A 17576-nucleotide genomic window follows, 5' to 3' on the forward strand; every position below is an offset into this window, starting at 1 on the left:
TCCATTCGTGACCCGGGTACCGAGTGCCGCGAATGATGCAGCGCCCGTTCGCGCCAGACGAAGACCGTCGCCATATCCTATACCGACTCTCCCATCGTGAAAATTAACGAGCCCATCAAATGCTCGTCGTTTGATTCTTGGCCGGAATATAAATCGCGGACGGTGGAAAAGAAACCGTTCCCGAAGTGAGAGCTCGGTGCATGTGTGTGCGCTTCGACATTAACTTCGCGGCATTAACTTCACGGTCACTCTTGTAACTTCACGCGTTCGTAAATTGTTTGAAAAGAAATTGCACGAATTATTCTTTAAATCGATTTCATGAATCATCTTTATTATCTGGATTTTGTTGGCATTTTCGAAACGTAACCAGCGTCCTCGATGTCGTTGTTTATTGAATTCGTATCGGGCAGAAAAAGTTGGCGCGTTACGAGAGGGGCGCAAGGAGAGCGCAACATGAATCCGCACAGGCCACAGTTATTTTAACGAATGTAATTATCCGATTTCGGGGCCGATCCTCCGGCCGACTTATAACTATACGAAACGATCGGCCGCGCCCGCACAGTCGGAGGCAGCGCGCTGGCGGTTTCTCGGCCCCCGCCTCTTCTCCCAGCGTGATCGTGTCGCGGGCCTACTATTAGTCCGATGAAATATGTCATCATTATGTGCGCCTTATTGCGTTAACCGTAGCCTCATGATTTATACGGTAGGTCCTGGGGGCTCACTTCCGTCCCTCTCTCGATTCTTTTTTCCTTTTTACCTGCAAATCGCCTCGCAGTCGTTCCGTTTTGATATAATACGCCATTGCGGATATTATAATATTTGCAACATCGTTTTGGAGAACTCATAATTGGGCTCTATTTAGTCCTCGCGATGCCGAACGCCTATGGGCGATCGGTATACGCAATCAGAAATTAATGGTATTATCTTGCGTCATATGATCTCATCTTCGATATTTCCAAGCATTATGTGCGTATATGTTAAAAGCTCATATTTATGATACAAAAAATATTTCTATTATTCATCTTTATTATTACGAGGTTCTTCGCGCGCGCGCGTAATATGCTTTATCAAGTTTTTATAATTTATATTTAGTTTAAAAAAAATTAATAGTTATTGTTAACTTTATAGCAAATTTTTAGAATAAACTGTACCTTTTGATGCTTTTTGCAAAGCAATAATAACTATATATAGAAAGATGTCAACTTTCGACTATAGTCTTATTTCATCGACACGTAAGACATTTCGAGGATGAAAATTGGGAAACAAGGATCCGCGCGACCAGTCACGCGACTTACTTACCAACATGGAGACCGAACTTATGCGCCGTGCGGAGAACGTGCAGGCAAATAGCGGTAGCGTTCGTTTAGCGACACATCGAAGATATTGGTATAATATGTAGATCTGAAACGTGTACGTGGGTCGCTATAGTAATGCCCTCGTAAATCACCGGAGGCTCCATTGTTTCTCTTTATTGAACGACTCGGCGCACGGTAGCCCGCCTTCGCATTCCACATTTCTGTTTTGATATTACCCGGATATAAATCTCTTTGTTGCCCCAACCGCCCCGCTGAGAAACTTCTTGTATCGATACTTATAAATCGCGGCCCGACACCGTGCGCCGCCGTTTGGAAGGCAGGTGCGAGGTGCGCCTAACGTTTAGGTGGCTCGCACATACATTTTCACGTTCGCATAATTTACACGGTGCTGTTTAATTCTTATACTTCGCCTCTTTTTCGCTCGCTTTCTTTTTCTCATTGTGCCCCTCTTTGTAACGAATCGTATTTTTACCGTGATTTTATTGTCTTCTTTGTACGAGCAAATATCCCAGAACCAACGTCATTCTTTATCAATTTATACGGCTAATTTTATAGTTACTTTTTTAGTTATACATTGAGACGAAAAGGAAATAATTAATTGAAAGCAAGATCAATCGATCAAGTTTGATATTATATTTTACGTAGAAAGTATGAAAGTAAAAATGTCTACAATTTGCTTTTATCATTTAACATTTATTGTCCATGTTTATTTATTAGAGAAGAAATTGTTTTTTCGGGGAAGTTGAATGACGATCCTACCGTACATTTGTTGTTCATGGTATAGGAATCTTTAGGAAAAAATATGGGAGGAGGTATAACATCGCCGCGTAAAATACCGTCTTATGTACAAGGGGCAATTAAACGAAGACTATTAGCGTCCAGTATCCGACTTTATGTACTCGAGCGCGAAGAAACGGTGTCCGCCTTAAGACACGCCGCTTATGAGTCATAACTGTTAATTTTGCAACACCCGAGACGTATTTTAATGTGATTTTAATGTAATTACGTGTTTACACTCGGCGAGGCGAATAGTAATTTGGTGCACAATCGGGCCTCGCGACCGACTTTCTAGCCGCGTTGCAATATAATTGCAGTATAGCGCGCGGTAAGCGCGGTTATGTACAATTAATGTTGCCACCAAAATGCACCGGTGCAAAAATCACGATTGTCACACCGGACATGTGTAACTCCATGATTTCCCAAGCCTTTCATACATAAATAGATGAAGTACGCCAAAATTATGTACTCTAATCATGTTACAACATTATATTAAAAAGTCGTACAAAACTAATGGAAAAAGAAACAGATTAAAGAGAAGTACATTACGCAATCGGACTGTTACGCGTGAAGTGTTAAATATTTACTAAATTAATATAATTTATCTCCGTGTATAGCGAAGCATGTAATTAACTTTTTGCGACGATGTGAGATTGATTCGGCTAACTTAATCGCATTCGCCTTTTCAATCAAGTGAGCAAGTTACAATCGCAAATACAGACGCGGCGCCGTAGACGCGATTGAACGCGATTAATGATACGAATTAACTTATAAATAATCCACCAATATCTGACGTTACGTAAAAGCCCCTTTAGTCGAGCTATACCGAACGTTAATGGAGAAGGGACGCAAATGGACTCGCTCACAGGTTTTGCATAAGTTTCGCACTCCCCTTGATGATTTCATACATTATTTCTGGAGTTCCCTCCTCTTCGTCCAGCTTGCGCGAAAAACCGTAATCGGGTAGATGGGAGAGGTGGAGAGATATCTTTCTCTTCTTACCGCGTTGCAAATCACTTTCATAGTTCCGGTTTTATGACCGAAAGTTATAATTTACGGTGCGCCCGATTGGCGTAATTCACACACTGCGCGCGAAAGGGATTACGCGGCGACGCGCGTTGGAAACACGCTTGCCAGAATGCTCGAGCTTTCGAAGCTCTAATCTATTAACGATCGGAAGACGGCGTGGGAACTAGCGGGAACGAGCGCGATGTGCGTGTGCCATATGCGTGTGCAATATGCGTGATTCTCGACGCTAATCGGGACATAAATCAGCTGATAATACAAATATAAAGGAAGATTGGCACGCGGTAAATTAAATAAAAAATTCCTTTTTTTCGTCTCTCCGATGACTCTTAAGTGGAGTCTAATTTGCATATAATTGTCGATTCCAGTGTTAATTGTATACTTGCGTTTGTATAGCACATGTTTTTTGTCCTATTAATGTGTTTTAATCGTTTTGCGTTTGAAAGAAATCTTATTATCTGCTTAACAATCTCCTATCCATCGCGCTATTAGAACAGTTGTCGCAATTTGCCTCGGATCTTTCCGCGAGTTAATTAGAATTTTTTTATCGTTACTAAGCGAAGAACTTTACGAAGAGCGTGACGTGAGTGGCGAATATTTCAGAGCTGGTTTTAGGTGTGGGCGACATGGATTCGTGTCACGAATATCATAAATACATGCAGAAAGGGCCATATCTTTTAATGTAAATAAAATCATCATTTATTTCAAGGGTTGGTCGTATAAATCAAATTCTTAAGCGCGATAAATTGAATCCTACGCAAGGTTCGCTGTACACGCGAGAGAAATCTTTTTAATATCTTATTAATCAGCGTAATAACAGATATAAAATAACAAGCTTTAAATAATGGCAACTTAAATTTTTATATACATGATAAAAAGTAAAAAGAATTTCACGTTCTATGAACCTTTCATTTAAATTCAAATGAGAATGTAGGTAAATCTTATTTAAGCTGAAATCTTTTTCCCATTCAGGTTTATATAAGGTACGAGTATAATTTAGAGTAATGTGTCTTTTCTAATAAGATTTTCAAGATTAGGTTTATATCATCAGCAAGATATACGGCTTAAGCGTGACGTTTCCGTCGTTACTCGTCTTAAATAAAGTACATCATAGAAACGTGTGCTACGTCCACGTGCTGAACGCGCAGACCTCCGAGAATGTATTTAGCTCGTATCCCTTTTTGGGTGCAGAACACTGCGGAACTGGCTTCGCGATGTTTCACGTTTCTATCAACGAGTTTATACGGCGGCGCCCACGCAAATCCAAATAACGACATTGTAATACGAGCGACGTGCCGCGTAAGTGGTATGTCGGATCTCGTATTAAACTATATATACAACGGGGGGTCGTCGTACCAGGGCCGGGATACGTGAACTGCTCTTACGCGTTCTCATTACCATCGCGGAAGCGCAAATCCGTCGCCGCGCCGTTCCCGCGAACTTTCGTTCTCAACGAGACTGGACCAGTGCGCGGTTTTTTTCCGCGCGGTGCTCGTTTCAATAAGTTCGGCGTGTCCAAAGGCGCCGCCGATTTCAATTTCCGAGACGCAATCACGCGGCATTACGGAAAATAGGAGAAATCTAGCGAAAGTAATGCCCGAAGTAGTGCGCTCCGCGCGCTCGTTGTAATAATGCAATATGTAATAATAAGGAGACGATAATGACGCATCATGCGTTTTGCGGGCGTGTTTGCGGTGCGATATAACGTATGCTATACGCAATCCATTTTTGCCCCTTTAGCTACGCCTCTAAATCACATAGACTCCTAACTTTATGACGAAGAAACGAGTTAATTTGTCTTGTGCAGGAACGGGTCTCTCGTAAATCTAGCATGGTTGTGTTTGCGGGATAATAATAATAATAATAATAAAATTAATAAGAAAGTAATCTGTATAATGTAATAATGATAATAATGCCTTCGTGAAATAAAACAAAAGAAAATGCGAGAGAGATTGTTCCTTGAAATGGAGGGATATCTTTTAAAGTAGAGAATAATAAAAAATGTTAAAAAAATCTTTATTATATAAAAACAACGGGTATTCCGATCTTAGCTGAGAAAATATTAAGGCTCTCCGTATAGATCGCGCTATGAAAAAGCAGCCAATTAACGTGCCAGCCGTTGCGCAAGCCAAACTCGAAGACGTAAAACTGCGCGAATAACGCGATCGCGGTGTTCCCACCGTCGATCACCTCGCGCTCGAATCTGTATCTCGTGATTGTTTCATTGTCGCATTGAACGCGGGTGGTCTCGCCTTTCGCGAGAGCGAGCGCTGCGGCCGAGGTGCACCATAATATGCATCGTCGCCTTCGCTCGTCGCGGGTGTCGTCGCTGTTTGTCGTACATACGGTTGAGATGGCAAGAAACGATGGCGCAATTATTCCTCGCCGTTGCTTTTAACTCACTCTGTCTGTCTCTCTCTCTCTTTCTCTCTTTCTTGAGTCTCTCTCCTTCCCTCCCTTTCTTGCTCTTTCCTCGGCTCGTGTATGTCACGAGCCGAGCGGTAATTGTTTCAACGTTTTAATAACCGCGCTCGCGTGTGCGCCGACTCCCCGAAAGACACCCGTCGCCTTCACGTAAATACGGCGAAACACCGTTCCGGATTGTATCAACCGCCATTACGCCAGATACTATCGCAACTCGTATGTACTCGGTATGTACACGGCAGACTAACATTCTGCAGTTTGAGTTAGTTTCATCGTTTTATTTCAACAAGTTTATCCCACAGCTATATTCTTTTATGTCGCAACCGCTGTTTGATTAACAGCAATAAACATTTATATCAATATATATATTTATTGAAGCAGCGTATTTGTAATAGATCATACATAATTTAACACTTTTAAAACTTGTGCCAAAGACATTAAGTCTGCAGTACAATATTTATTGAAATTTAATTAATTAAGCAGCGTTCCAGAACAAACATTGTCAAAGCAGTACAATGAGAATTTGCGTTGATACTATACGGAAATGTGGTTTTAATTATTCTGGCGCACACACTGTGTGGTAGGCCCGAGGGAAGGAGATAGAGAGAGTTATCTCTCTCTCTCTCTCTCTCTCTCTCTCTCTCTCTCTCTCTCTCTCTCTCTCTCTCTCTCTCTCTCTCAGAATCTCTGTTTTGTTCCGAATGACTATCCGCATAATTGATCCATTAGCGTTGTCCTGCCATTTCGTGCCGCGAGGCTTGAATCGTGTCGCAGAGCACTATTCTAAATTGTATATTGCCGCACTGATTTATCTTGCTGTACGTGGGAGAAGAAATATTATTCCAGGTATTCTAAAACATTATTCGCCATCTCCATTGTTCTTTTAATAGACATAGAAATTATGTATTTTATTAGAATAATTTTATTTAGAGGTATATTCCCTTTTTTACTTGTATCTTTACACTTTTATAATTTTTAATTTTGGCAACTGATTTACGTCAATTGATTATTCGTCATATTCATTGTTTTTTTAATATAGACACAAAAATTATGTATTTTATTAGATTTTACTCATAGGTATATATTTTTCCTTTATTTTTACACTTTTATAAAATACATCCAACTATATTTATTATTGTCTTAGTATTTTTTAATTTTATATAAAAAAATATATAACATCAGTCACTTTCTTTATATTAATAATGACTTACTTCTGCAGAAGCAAGAGGTATTTTATCGCGTACTTATCATGAGAAACGATTGTTAATTTGACAATTGATTTACATCCTGCAATATGTTTACCGTTAATAAGTACCGCGTCGTCGCACCTGGTGTGTACGGACTTCCATTCAAGGAAGTCGAAATTAAAGGCTGGACGGACACGAGAGTATTAACGGGTTTTGATCATCGCGATATTCGGTGGATGTAATTGCAATGTGAGTCGATTTGCGGCTAGTCGTTTGACGAGAGAAAGCGCGCGTAAATTTGCGGTTGCTATATACTTCATTCATATGAAGTACGTTGAAACGAAACCCGGTGCCCACATTCGCTTGTATGTCGTATCATACTTTATTTGAAGTTACGCATACGGTAATCTTCGGCAGATGATTACGTGATCCGTGATGATTATTACTCGTTGCATCTTGAAAGAAGATCAAAAGTGTTTAGATTCTTTCAGTTTTATTAAGATCCTCAGCTTGATCCTTGAGATAACGAATTAAATATGAAAATCCTTAATTTTTTCGGTTCGGTCTCTTATGTATTTTTTGTGTGCACTTAGAAGTTGCTCTATGCTAAAGGAGAAATGAGACAAATCATTAAAAAAAAAATCGCTCCAGGAACGTTCCAAACTTCAACTAGCTTTCGTGGAATATTAAATAAATTGCAACGTGCCTTTTTCATGATTTGTGCGCGTGTTTAAGTCTACCCACGACCTATGCCGCGACTATTTCGCCCTCGCCCCCTTTTGGTCCCTTTCTTTCCCTCTCGCTAATTTTCTGCAAAGAGCAATTTTGTTTCCAAGGCGGCCATTACGATTGCTATAATAGCGCTCATCAGACCCCGCCGCCTATCACCTTTACCTTCATCTTGTCTAATTACAGGTCGCGTTTATTGTTTCAGGAGGAGAGCGAGCTCTCGAGCAAGCGGTGGGCCAGCGCGCCCCGCCGCCCGGACAGCCCCTGCGTTCTGGGGGCACCGACGTCTAGGGAGGTAAGTCAAAGCTGATTTTATCCCGAATCCAGTTCCGACGTTCCTCTGAAACATCGAAATTAGACACATTCGCCGGCTGATGCAAGCATAATTCTTTTTATATTACATCACGATACTTATTTACGCGTGCTGATTTCCATTTTTATAATATTCTCATTTTTCTTCTAGTATTGTTATTCTTAAAATTAATGGCTAAAAATTATTGGCTTTATTTCTAAAGTCTTTGGCAATTAAATTTCGTATTTTAGTATAAGTGTATATTGCATTTACCAAAAGATTATCAGGTTAATACAGGTTCACAAAACTTACATAAAAGAATTAATTATGTACATACATAGATATGTAGATTTTTTAGTATGCGATGTTAAGTCCGATCGATCAAGATCCCCATAGATTCGAAACAGTCTGATGACGATTGATTGAGCATTTTTTCTCGATACATCACGCGCCGTATGGCAAATATATCCGAGAACAGAGGGACTCTCGCGCGTACAGTTACCCGCGAGGTACACGTCATTCTCGCGCGATCAGGTGTCGTTGCTCTTAACGGACGTTAAAATTTCCGCGCGATTATTCATGCCGATAAAATCTCGCCTCGGTCGGACGGTGCACGTATATAATAACGAGTGCTTCGTCGCTCCGAGCGCTTCGCGAAGCACCTCGTGGACCGTCGTAGGATGCCGGTCGTACGACTTATTCGCGAATACATGGCGCCACCCACAGGCTCTCTATGATGGGTGTGACTCGCGTTGGCATTCGCGATGTACATTACGCCGCACGAGGGAACAGGAACGTGTGTATTGCCGCCACCTCTCGCGAGTACGCTTGTAGATACTCATTTCCCTTTACGTTCTAACGACGCAATCGGCGGCTCACAAATGCGCGAATCCTGCGATTTGAATTGTCTCTGAAAGGCTACTGATCGAAAGCCTTATCTGAAATGTCTATTATCTGTAATTTATGAGAGGAATGAAAAACTGTACAAATATTTATATACTATAAATTGTATAATTTTTATGGCAATGACGCGTAATAAGATTGTTGCGTTAGAAAATTAGATGCCTATTATAAAATGAGACGATCACGCTTTTTGTTTTAATGCAATTTTGTACATTTAAAGTTCTAAAAATATTTCCTATTAACTAAAAGTTTTTTATTTCTTAGAACTCACGCGTATCTTAAATGTAATACTTACTTACTTAAATACTCGTAATCGCTATCAATAATTTGACTTGAAAACGAGTGTAAGTTTTCGATCGGCGGTGTTTTTTCACGGTATTTTACTCCGCATAGCGTGTGTGCTCGTATAAATTTGTATATAATTCCAATTACACGGATATTAGGCGACCGCCGCGATCTGGTTTCGATTCTATTCCCAACTACCGCAAGTGTTCGCGTATAGCTCGTCGTTAGGCCAACGTGTAGTACGTATATACGCGCCACCGTTCTATGAAGCAATACGCCAGCCGTGGTAATAAAACGCTTTCTCGCTCGTGTCCGTGACATGAAATATCGTGGATCCTTTCACGAAACGAAAATAGAGAATCGCTGGCACGCTCTGGGGAACGTATTCGAGATCCTCCAGTCGCGTTTCGCGCGATCCACAGCTGTCATAGTCGCTAAGAGATGGCGATACGCCATTGAAGGACATGGTCGACGAACGTCGTGATCGTCGCATCAAGTCCTTATTCAATGCATATAGATTTCAAATTGGAAGCTACGGGTGTCTCAGAATTGTGTATAGATGGTTACAGTAATTTTATACGGTTAATTTGAAGGTAACAAAAAAGTGGTGTGAAAGTTAGAGCTATATACAATTTGTTGTCATGAATTAAACAGATATAGAAATATTTTGAACTTATGTATAAATATGTGTATTAGAATATTAGATGAATGATCTCTTTGTTGATCTCATTAATACAAAAACTGAAGAGTTATTGTGAAAAACCAACGTAAAGAGTATACACGAGGGAAGGGGCGAAAATTTTAATCCCGCGCCTCTGGGGCCGCGCAAATGTCCGGAGCCGATCTCGCGACGCGTACCATCTGTTACGACAATATTTCCGGTGTCGATGCGCCTCGCGGCTGGCACGCGTCAAATCACGCGCGAGCAACGTGAAATCACAATTTGATGGCGCGTTTTTGCAAGTCCGGTCGCGATTGGTCACGGAATCCCGTACTTTAGAAAGCATTTACTCGACTTACAATTATTCGTTGACTATAATAACAACACGTCATCTCGTAGCACATAATTTTGCGCGACGTGCGATAAAAAAAAAACGTTGTTTTACGTTACCTTTATCATACTTATTATTCTGCTCGTCGGAGGATGGCGAATTGGCCGGATCCTCGTGTTAGTGTGTCTCCAGGGAGAATCGCGCGACCGGCTGCTGGCCGATGCATCTCTCGCAGGACGACGAAGAGGAGGGAGGGACGGACGGGACATTAGTGCCTGGGTGCATTCGCGCGCGGCACCGGTTGCATCGGGTACGGTTCAATTCCGTTACGCGGACGTAAGCCGCCGCGGGCTTCCCACGCCAATTAAACATGACTCATTAACGGGCAGGGGAACAGTCGGTAGCCCGGGATCGATGCCTGGCCGAGAGAGTCGGCGGGCGCAGAGCCGGGGAGAGAGAGCCCTTCCTATAACTCTCCGTCTCGCGGCGGTGCAATCGGAACTAATCTCGATACCGGTCCTTCTCTTCCACCGGCTGCTGTTCGCGATACGATATTACGACGGGGATAAACCGGTAACCGCGCAAGAGCGCGGCCACGTCGCGTCGCGTCGTGTCGCGCCGCTGCAAAATATTTATTGTCAGGGGCGCGAGCTCGCATGTGCGATCATTCCACGAATCCCTTCCGACTCGTACGGAACGCGATCGCCACTCTGACGTCTAAATTTTAACCCGCTCTTCGCTCTTTGTCGGAATGTAGCTTGTACCGCAACGAATAACGCAATAAGTCGCGCGCGTGTTTAACGTATTAACGTAACTATATACGCCGATCGCGATTTTTATATATCGCGTGGAAAACGAAACCATTTCAAGCGACTATATTCTGAGATTTTACTTTTTAATTATAATATTATATTATTTATATTAGCATTCTTATTCTTTCAATGACTGACGATGTTTGTCTGCGTTTCGAAACCAATGTGATTTTTATGGGAATGTCGAGTGCTTGGTATTAAATCTAAGAGAGAGAAAATCTAATATTTGCCGGTGACACTCGGCTATAAAATTAAACAGCATGAAATGGTATGAATCGTAAATAAATTATACTACCAAGAGTCCGATGGTTGGCGAATGTTTAAAAGCCGCGCTTACGCCGTGGCTGTTTAACCGTCAATGGTGAATGAAATGTCTATTTAATCGGTGAATAAAAAGCGCGTGGTTTTTCCGTGAAATCGATAGTCATCGCCGTAGTGCATTCTCGCTTGTGCGCGGCTTTGGCTATTCGCTGTCAACTGCAACAAAGTAACGGGACGCGCACTACTAACAATGCCTTTACTGCTATTCTCTCCTGTAGCTCTGTGCGCGCGGGTTAGCATTAAGACCTGCTTCATGCGAAACAGATTTTTATCATCAGATAGCGCAATGCGAAACAGGTACAGTAGATCTTAAATTATTTTCGATCGGGCGATATACGGCTGATTAATGCGGCCGCCAGTAATCGCGAATTGTTTGTCACAGACTTTGACACGCGCGGTTGTATCTCCGCGCCGCGCGAAGTAAACGTATTTATATTTATTCAGGCTAAACATCAGTAATAGATGCAATAAGCGTTTATTATGCTGCAGAATAGTTTATAGAATTATATGTCTATAGAGCTTTAAAGATCCTCGAGATCTCGCGATTAAATCGAGATCTCTCAGGCGCTTCCTATAATCACTTATATCTCAATTATAGGGACACTTTTAAATAACTGCTCTTAATTAATATAAATCTTTTATTTATAGAGCGTCAAGTATTTATTTAAAGTTTTTTATTTAAGGGGAACTGTCACTTTCTATTTCTACACATTAAAAATCAGTGGAAATTGAGAAATTTCCAATGATTTTTAATGTGTAGTAATAGCAACAGAGATAAAATCTGAAAAATCGAAAGAGGGCTTACATTGTGCCAAGTGACAGAACGGGAATAGTCTAAAATCCGCGATTATTTAAAGAGAGGATTAAATTAAGTAGGTAGGCACGATGTTTGTGGCGACTAAACACGCCGTATATCTCGGCGTTACTCTCGCCTCGTTTCTCCTCCATCCAGCACTTACCGGAGAAGAAAATTCCGCGCGCGACCCGTGAAACGGGCCTAACGGACCCGATATTCTTCCCACAGCAGTCGCAGCGGCGCGATGTTCCGCGAGAACTTGGAAGGAAGACGCGAGAAGACACGACGACCGGCCAACCGACCGCGACGAGGGTGGAGGAAGACCCCGGGAGGGAGGAGGAGTAAATTATTGCCCGTGCATTCGGCGATCGCTTCCGATAGTCGTGGATTCCTTCGCGAGCCTCGTGCTCGTCGCCTGCCTTTGGCAGCCGTGGAATCTTCTGTCGTTTCGCCGCGGCTCTCCTCGCTTCTTCTCATCCTCGTCGTCGTCGTCCTCGTCGACGGCGGCGCGGCGGCGATGCAGAAGCGACCGCGGGGGTGCCCGTTAAAGGTAAACCTGAAAGGCGAACCTTCGGCAAAGAGTTCCGGAGCTGACGGCGCAGCCGAGATCGGACCCGATCCGGAGGAGTCTTCTCGCGGGATAATAGCCGCGGATAGCCGCGAAAGTTACGAGTCGTCGGACGGCTAATGTTGGCGTCTATCACTCAGAGCGGCGCTAATGGCATCGGCGGGCACCCTAATGGTGAAGGCCTCGCGGTTCCGGCCAAGTCCGATATCTCCGACGCGTCTCTGTTTCTCCGTAACAGAAGTTATCCAGTATCACGTTTCACGGAGAGCTTTATTTACGGACGATCGGCGTCGTAATAACGATTCTTGATAATTTGAAATCAGCATTCGCTAAAAAATTAATTTTCCTCCGTAATATTGTACGATTTAATTATACAAGAGAAACTCGGTGATAAGGATTTATAAATAATCTGCGTTCTAAGTCTGAGTTAAAAGACATTTTAAAAATTCGGTCAGTTTTTTTTCTAGGTACGCTAGCAACGCTATATGATTTTATTTGCCGTGAATCAAGCTTATTCGAGGCTCATTACCTATGGTAATAGTTTTCGCATTTTATGGAAATTCGAATCCGCCACCTGTGCTCCTCGCGACGCCGGTACATGCACGGTTACTTCGCGCGCGTTACGAGGTAATCGAAGTTATACGGACTTTACGTTGCGTTTGACCCACTATCCAACGTTGTTGCATCGATGAATCTCGTGGCCCGTTGAAACGAAGAAACTGGGACGCTCGGAAGTAGGATTAGTCGTAATCATCGTCTCATCGTCGTCGTCGTTGTCGTTGTCGTTGTCGTCGACGGTTCGCGTGCGCCGGGTCCGAGATTTATGACACCTCGCGCCGGCTGGCGACCGGCTGCGATTTCTCATTGTTAGAAACCCGGAATCTCCTGCACCCACATTATCTGTCCGATTTCTAATTTCCAATTTCACATGGCCGGGCCGCGGCGATGTGGGTAACTAGGCAAATAGCGACCTACACGGGACGCATCGCCGCCGCTTATCGATTATCTATCGGCCATCACTTCGCCGTTTCAGTTTATCGTATATATATATATATATATACACCATCGCCGTGTACGTATTTCTCCGTGGAATTGAAATGAGTGATCCGCGACTCTCCGTTTAGTCGCGATGATTCCTCCGTGGGCGAGAAGAAACGGCGGGAAAAGAGCCGCGTTTGAGGCCAAACGTGGGCAGGTCCGAAGTCCGACTCTCTCGGTGGACATCGCGCCGAGACGACGACGCTTTCAGACGTCGCCAGGCGGGTCTTTCTCCTCTTGACAAAAGAGAATGTCGTCATCGGACGTTCCTACGGGCATGTCCCCTGGCATTGCGACGCGTTTCCAATTCATTAGAGATATTTCGAGCGACGTGCCGCAAAGAGAGGCGCGTAAAGGCGCGCCGGTGCATTTGAATATTGGTGCAACAGAAACTACCAGGTAGCTTTCCATCTAGGCTGCTTCGAACTAGAAAATTCTCGACTACGTGAAACGAATGCGAAGTGGGTGAGAGACGAAATTTTTAACGAGAGAAAAAACTGCATTACATTTGAGGAATGTCGCGAATGTAAAAGTTTGTCGAACAATATATATGTACAGTTGTCCGTATGAATAATTTTTCAAGAATTTTCTATGACGAACCGTGTATCTCTGTTCTCTTGCATTCAGTTAATAACAGTTGAAGTGATAAATGTTTAACGCAAACGAAAATAAAACTTATTCGATTATTCTATTTTCTATTCATTTTTAATAAGGAAACTCCAAATAGAAATTTATTACTTGCCATTTATTAAAGCTCCTATTGCAAATTTACAATTTTCCGATCGACCCGTCAATTCTGTGCCGGTGAGTCGAGATGCAATCGACACGAGGCAGGAATTCGTATGTCTCTCCTATATGAAGGAGAGACGTTTTGTCACGAGAGATAGGCTGGGGCACGAGCCTGGCGTTTCGTATAGTGGACACTCCCGGATCTCTTTCTCTCCGTCTCTCCGTCTATCCGTAGAAAGGTGTCGTCACCGCCGGTTCCACGCTCCTTCGGCTCCGCGTGCTCTTCTCCGAATTACGTAACTCCGAGTGCGGCGTACACGCGTGTGTGTGAGTAAGCGCGTGTGCGTGTGCGCGCCTTTTACGTGGCGCGCACAGGCAGGGTACCGCGCCTTCGTCACGAAGAACGAATAAACGGATGGACAGAGCGCGCGCGGCGCGGCGCGTTCTAAATCGACGGACTTGGTGCATTACGTCGGTGCATAACCGTCGGTGTAACCCGTGCATCTGCCGGGCTGGCCATTCAGGCCTTTGTCTCCCGCTAACGTGGGCGTTACGGAATATCTATTGTCGGTTTGCGCGCATCCACGCTCGAGGGGGGAAGGCGTGTGCATCGTGCGCGCATCATATGCACGCTCGTGCGGCGGACGATCTTGCGGCTTCGCCGTCGCCGCGCCGCGCCGCGCCGTCATAACGGGAACGACGGCGCGGTGCGTGCGAAAACGTTATGCAAAACTGCATTGCGCAATTTGCCCCGCGCGGCGATGCGCCTCACAAATCGACCCGTTCGATCCGATTGCCTATTCTGCGCGAGCAGGCAGACAGCTCTCGGCAACTCTTTAAACTCGTCGCCTTTCTGCTTCTTGACAGTTTCTGACGAACGCCAAGTCCCCGCGCCGGCGCGCGATCCATCGAATAGGATTGGCGATGCCAATCCTTCGCCCGTGACGTGTGGAAACAATGTCTTCATATTTTCTTTATCTTTTTGTGCGTGCGTGCACATGTGATGATTTCAGATTAATATTCTTACAAAATTAGCGTGGTTTTTTTTTTAAACATGATATTAAATTCTTATTATATATAAGAAATCTATGACTGCGCTTCTCTATCTCCCAATTTGCACAGAAATGTGAAATGAATGGAAGTCAAGAGCGAGGCCGAAAGAGAGAGAATCTAGAAGTAGAATTTACTATGCGAGATCGCAATCTCGTTCCTTTGGCGTTTCGAACAAATTTTATTACACGTAGTTTAACGTCGTCACTTTTTCGAGCGGATGGATTTGTACGTGATACTACACGCGGTATGTAGCTCTCGGAAGAGATGTATGAGGATCCAACGTGGCCGCGCGATGTTAGATCGTTCGCGGATCAAAGGGGAGTGCACTTAACCAGCTGCATTATTTGCAGCCTAAGGATGACTGCAATGATAAATGCGTGCGCGGAGAAAGAAGACCGGGTAGAAATCTTTTGACGCGCTGCGCTTACGATCGCATACATACGTGGTACGTGGCGCACTGGAATGTATCAGAATACATGAATACCTATTTAAGCGAAACGTTGATTGTAAAGAATACGCAGTGCAAACGGGATTTTAATGTACGGTAGCAGCCATACGTCTTTTCAATTTGCATGCATCGGAAATGTGTTTTGTGCCATTGCTAATTCGTCATCCATTACAGTTTTAACTGCGGTTTCAAAAGATATCTTGTCGTCTCGGTAAAGATCTTGAGTAATTTCACCTTAAATTCAGCATTTTTTCTAATGCCAAAAATGTTCATTTTCTCATCAAAATTTTAATGCAATACAAGGAATTTTTTTTTTTATTAGAATTTCATGTATTTCTTAAGGTGTAATTAAAAAATTTAATAACTAATCTAAAGATTAGTTATAAAATAATTTAATGAAAATAATCTAAAGATAATTTTTTGGTGGTCCCTTTTTAAGAATGTTAGTCGAGGTTTCGGGTCAGAAACGAAAGCACACGGATGGTAAAATCGAGATCGAGCACGATTCAGGAGCCAGACATGATCGCAGCGACACGATCGTGCTCTTCTGAGAAGCGCGATCGTGTCGCTTAACGAAATACGGCTTTCCTCGGTGGAGGCATGCCCGCGGCACGTTTTCGCCAATGGCATTTTAATCGAAGAGCTCGAAACTCGTGTCTCCACCTTCACCGTGTCGTTCTCCCCCTGTCCGCCTTCCTATAACTTCGCGCGCCTTCTTCGTGGTCATCCCGACGAGCGACGCGGCTCTCGCGGCTTTGCTCTACGAATTTACATGTCGCGCCGCAAATGCGCATCGCATGACGCGCGAGGTGTGGCTGCAGATGCGCGCGCGTGGAATTGCTCTCGCATTAATACACATCGGACCGCAGGCGTTCGCGTCTTCTTACATAGTACGAGCTCATCACTTTAACGGGTGTCGATACCTCTACTCAGCATACAGCGAACACTGGATTAACACTAACAATAATGCTCAATTAAATGTTACTTGTTTAGAAATTCTTTTTTCATCTTGGAAAAATTATTTTATTCGTACCCATATGTCGTTGGCCCGCGTTAGCTTTCTGGTGAGATATCTCGGCTTGAAAATATTTTCAATGTGAATTTGCCAGAATATGACTTCTCGCTGAAACACATATTTACCGTAAGCACACCCTAACTCACCGTTTGCGGTATTGTAACCTCGGGAGGTTTCACACGGGAGAGCGATGATTTCAGCTCTTCCTCGCTTCCTTCACGCCAATTGTCGTGTTCTTACCTTCTTTTTCCACTGCGCCGGACTTATCTTTTTGTTCTACTCCCGTATATGTACATCTTTTTCCACTGACGTGTTCTTACAGCTTTTTTCCACCGGTAAACCGGCGCGAATCGAGAAGAACTTCTGAAGTCGTTAGAGCATGGGTTTTCACGACTTGTAAAGTTCTGTAAAATTCAAGGTATTCCTTAATTACTGCCACATGTTCTGACTGTAAATTTTTTACACTAGACCTACCAAAGCAATTAAATTTAAAATGACTGATTTATCAATTTTTATCAAATTGCTAAAAATAGAATGAATTTTCTTAAATTTTCCATTGACTTTTGTTGCAATATGTAAATGATTGAATTTATCAATTTACTTCTCCCTTTAACTTTCCCTTTTTCAAAGATATGCTGCAAAACAACAACTGCAAATTAAAAAGCTTGAGGAATGGAGACACCCCAGAAGTATAGATAAAAAAAGCTTCAATTAATTTTAAATGGACTTTGCGCTGACATAATTTCAACATACTTGCAGTTTTTTTTTTGCCAAAACGTTTCTGACGTTGACAGATTAAGTACGTCTAAAATAAACGTGACATTACGTGAAATTTCCATTAAGAAGAAACAGTTCGATACTGAAT

At 43.1% G+C, this 17576-nt stretch overlaps 1 protein-coding gene across 1 annotated transcript in view; it reads left to right on the forward strand.

The window, feature by feature from the left end:
* Nucleotides 1-17576, forward strand: part of LOC143902110 (uncharacterized) — a gene marked incomplete at its 5' end in the record, with an annotated part of 285928 nt that overhangs the window by 44919 nt on the left and 223433 nt on the right. Inside the window, one exon of the mRNA XM_077414817.1 lies at nucleotides 7665-7754. Within this exon, the coding sequence (XP_077270943.1) occupies nucleotides 7665-7754 (90 nt within the window). The remainder of the gene's footprint in view (nucleotides 1-7664; nucleotides 7755-17576) is intronic.

This window comes from Temnothorax americanus, unplaced genomic scaffold, assembly GCF_048541705.1.
Source record: "Temnothorax americanus isolate GAGA-0224 unplaced genomic scaffold, ASM4854170v1 Scaffold100, whole genome shotgun sequence".
Classification (NCBI taxonomy): domain Eukaryota; kingdom Metazoa; phylum Arthropoda; class Insecta; order Hymenoptera; family Formicidae; genus Temnothorax; species Temnothorax americanus.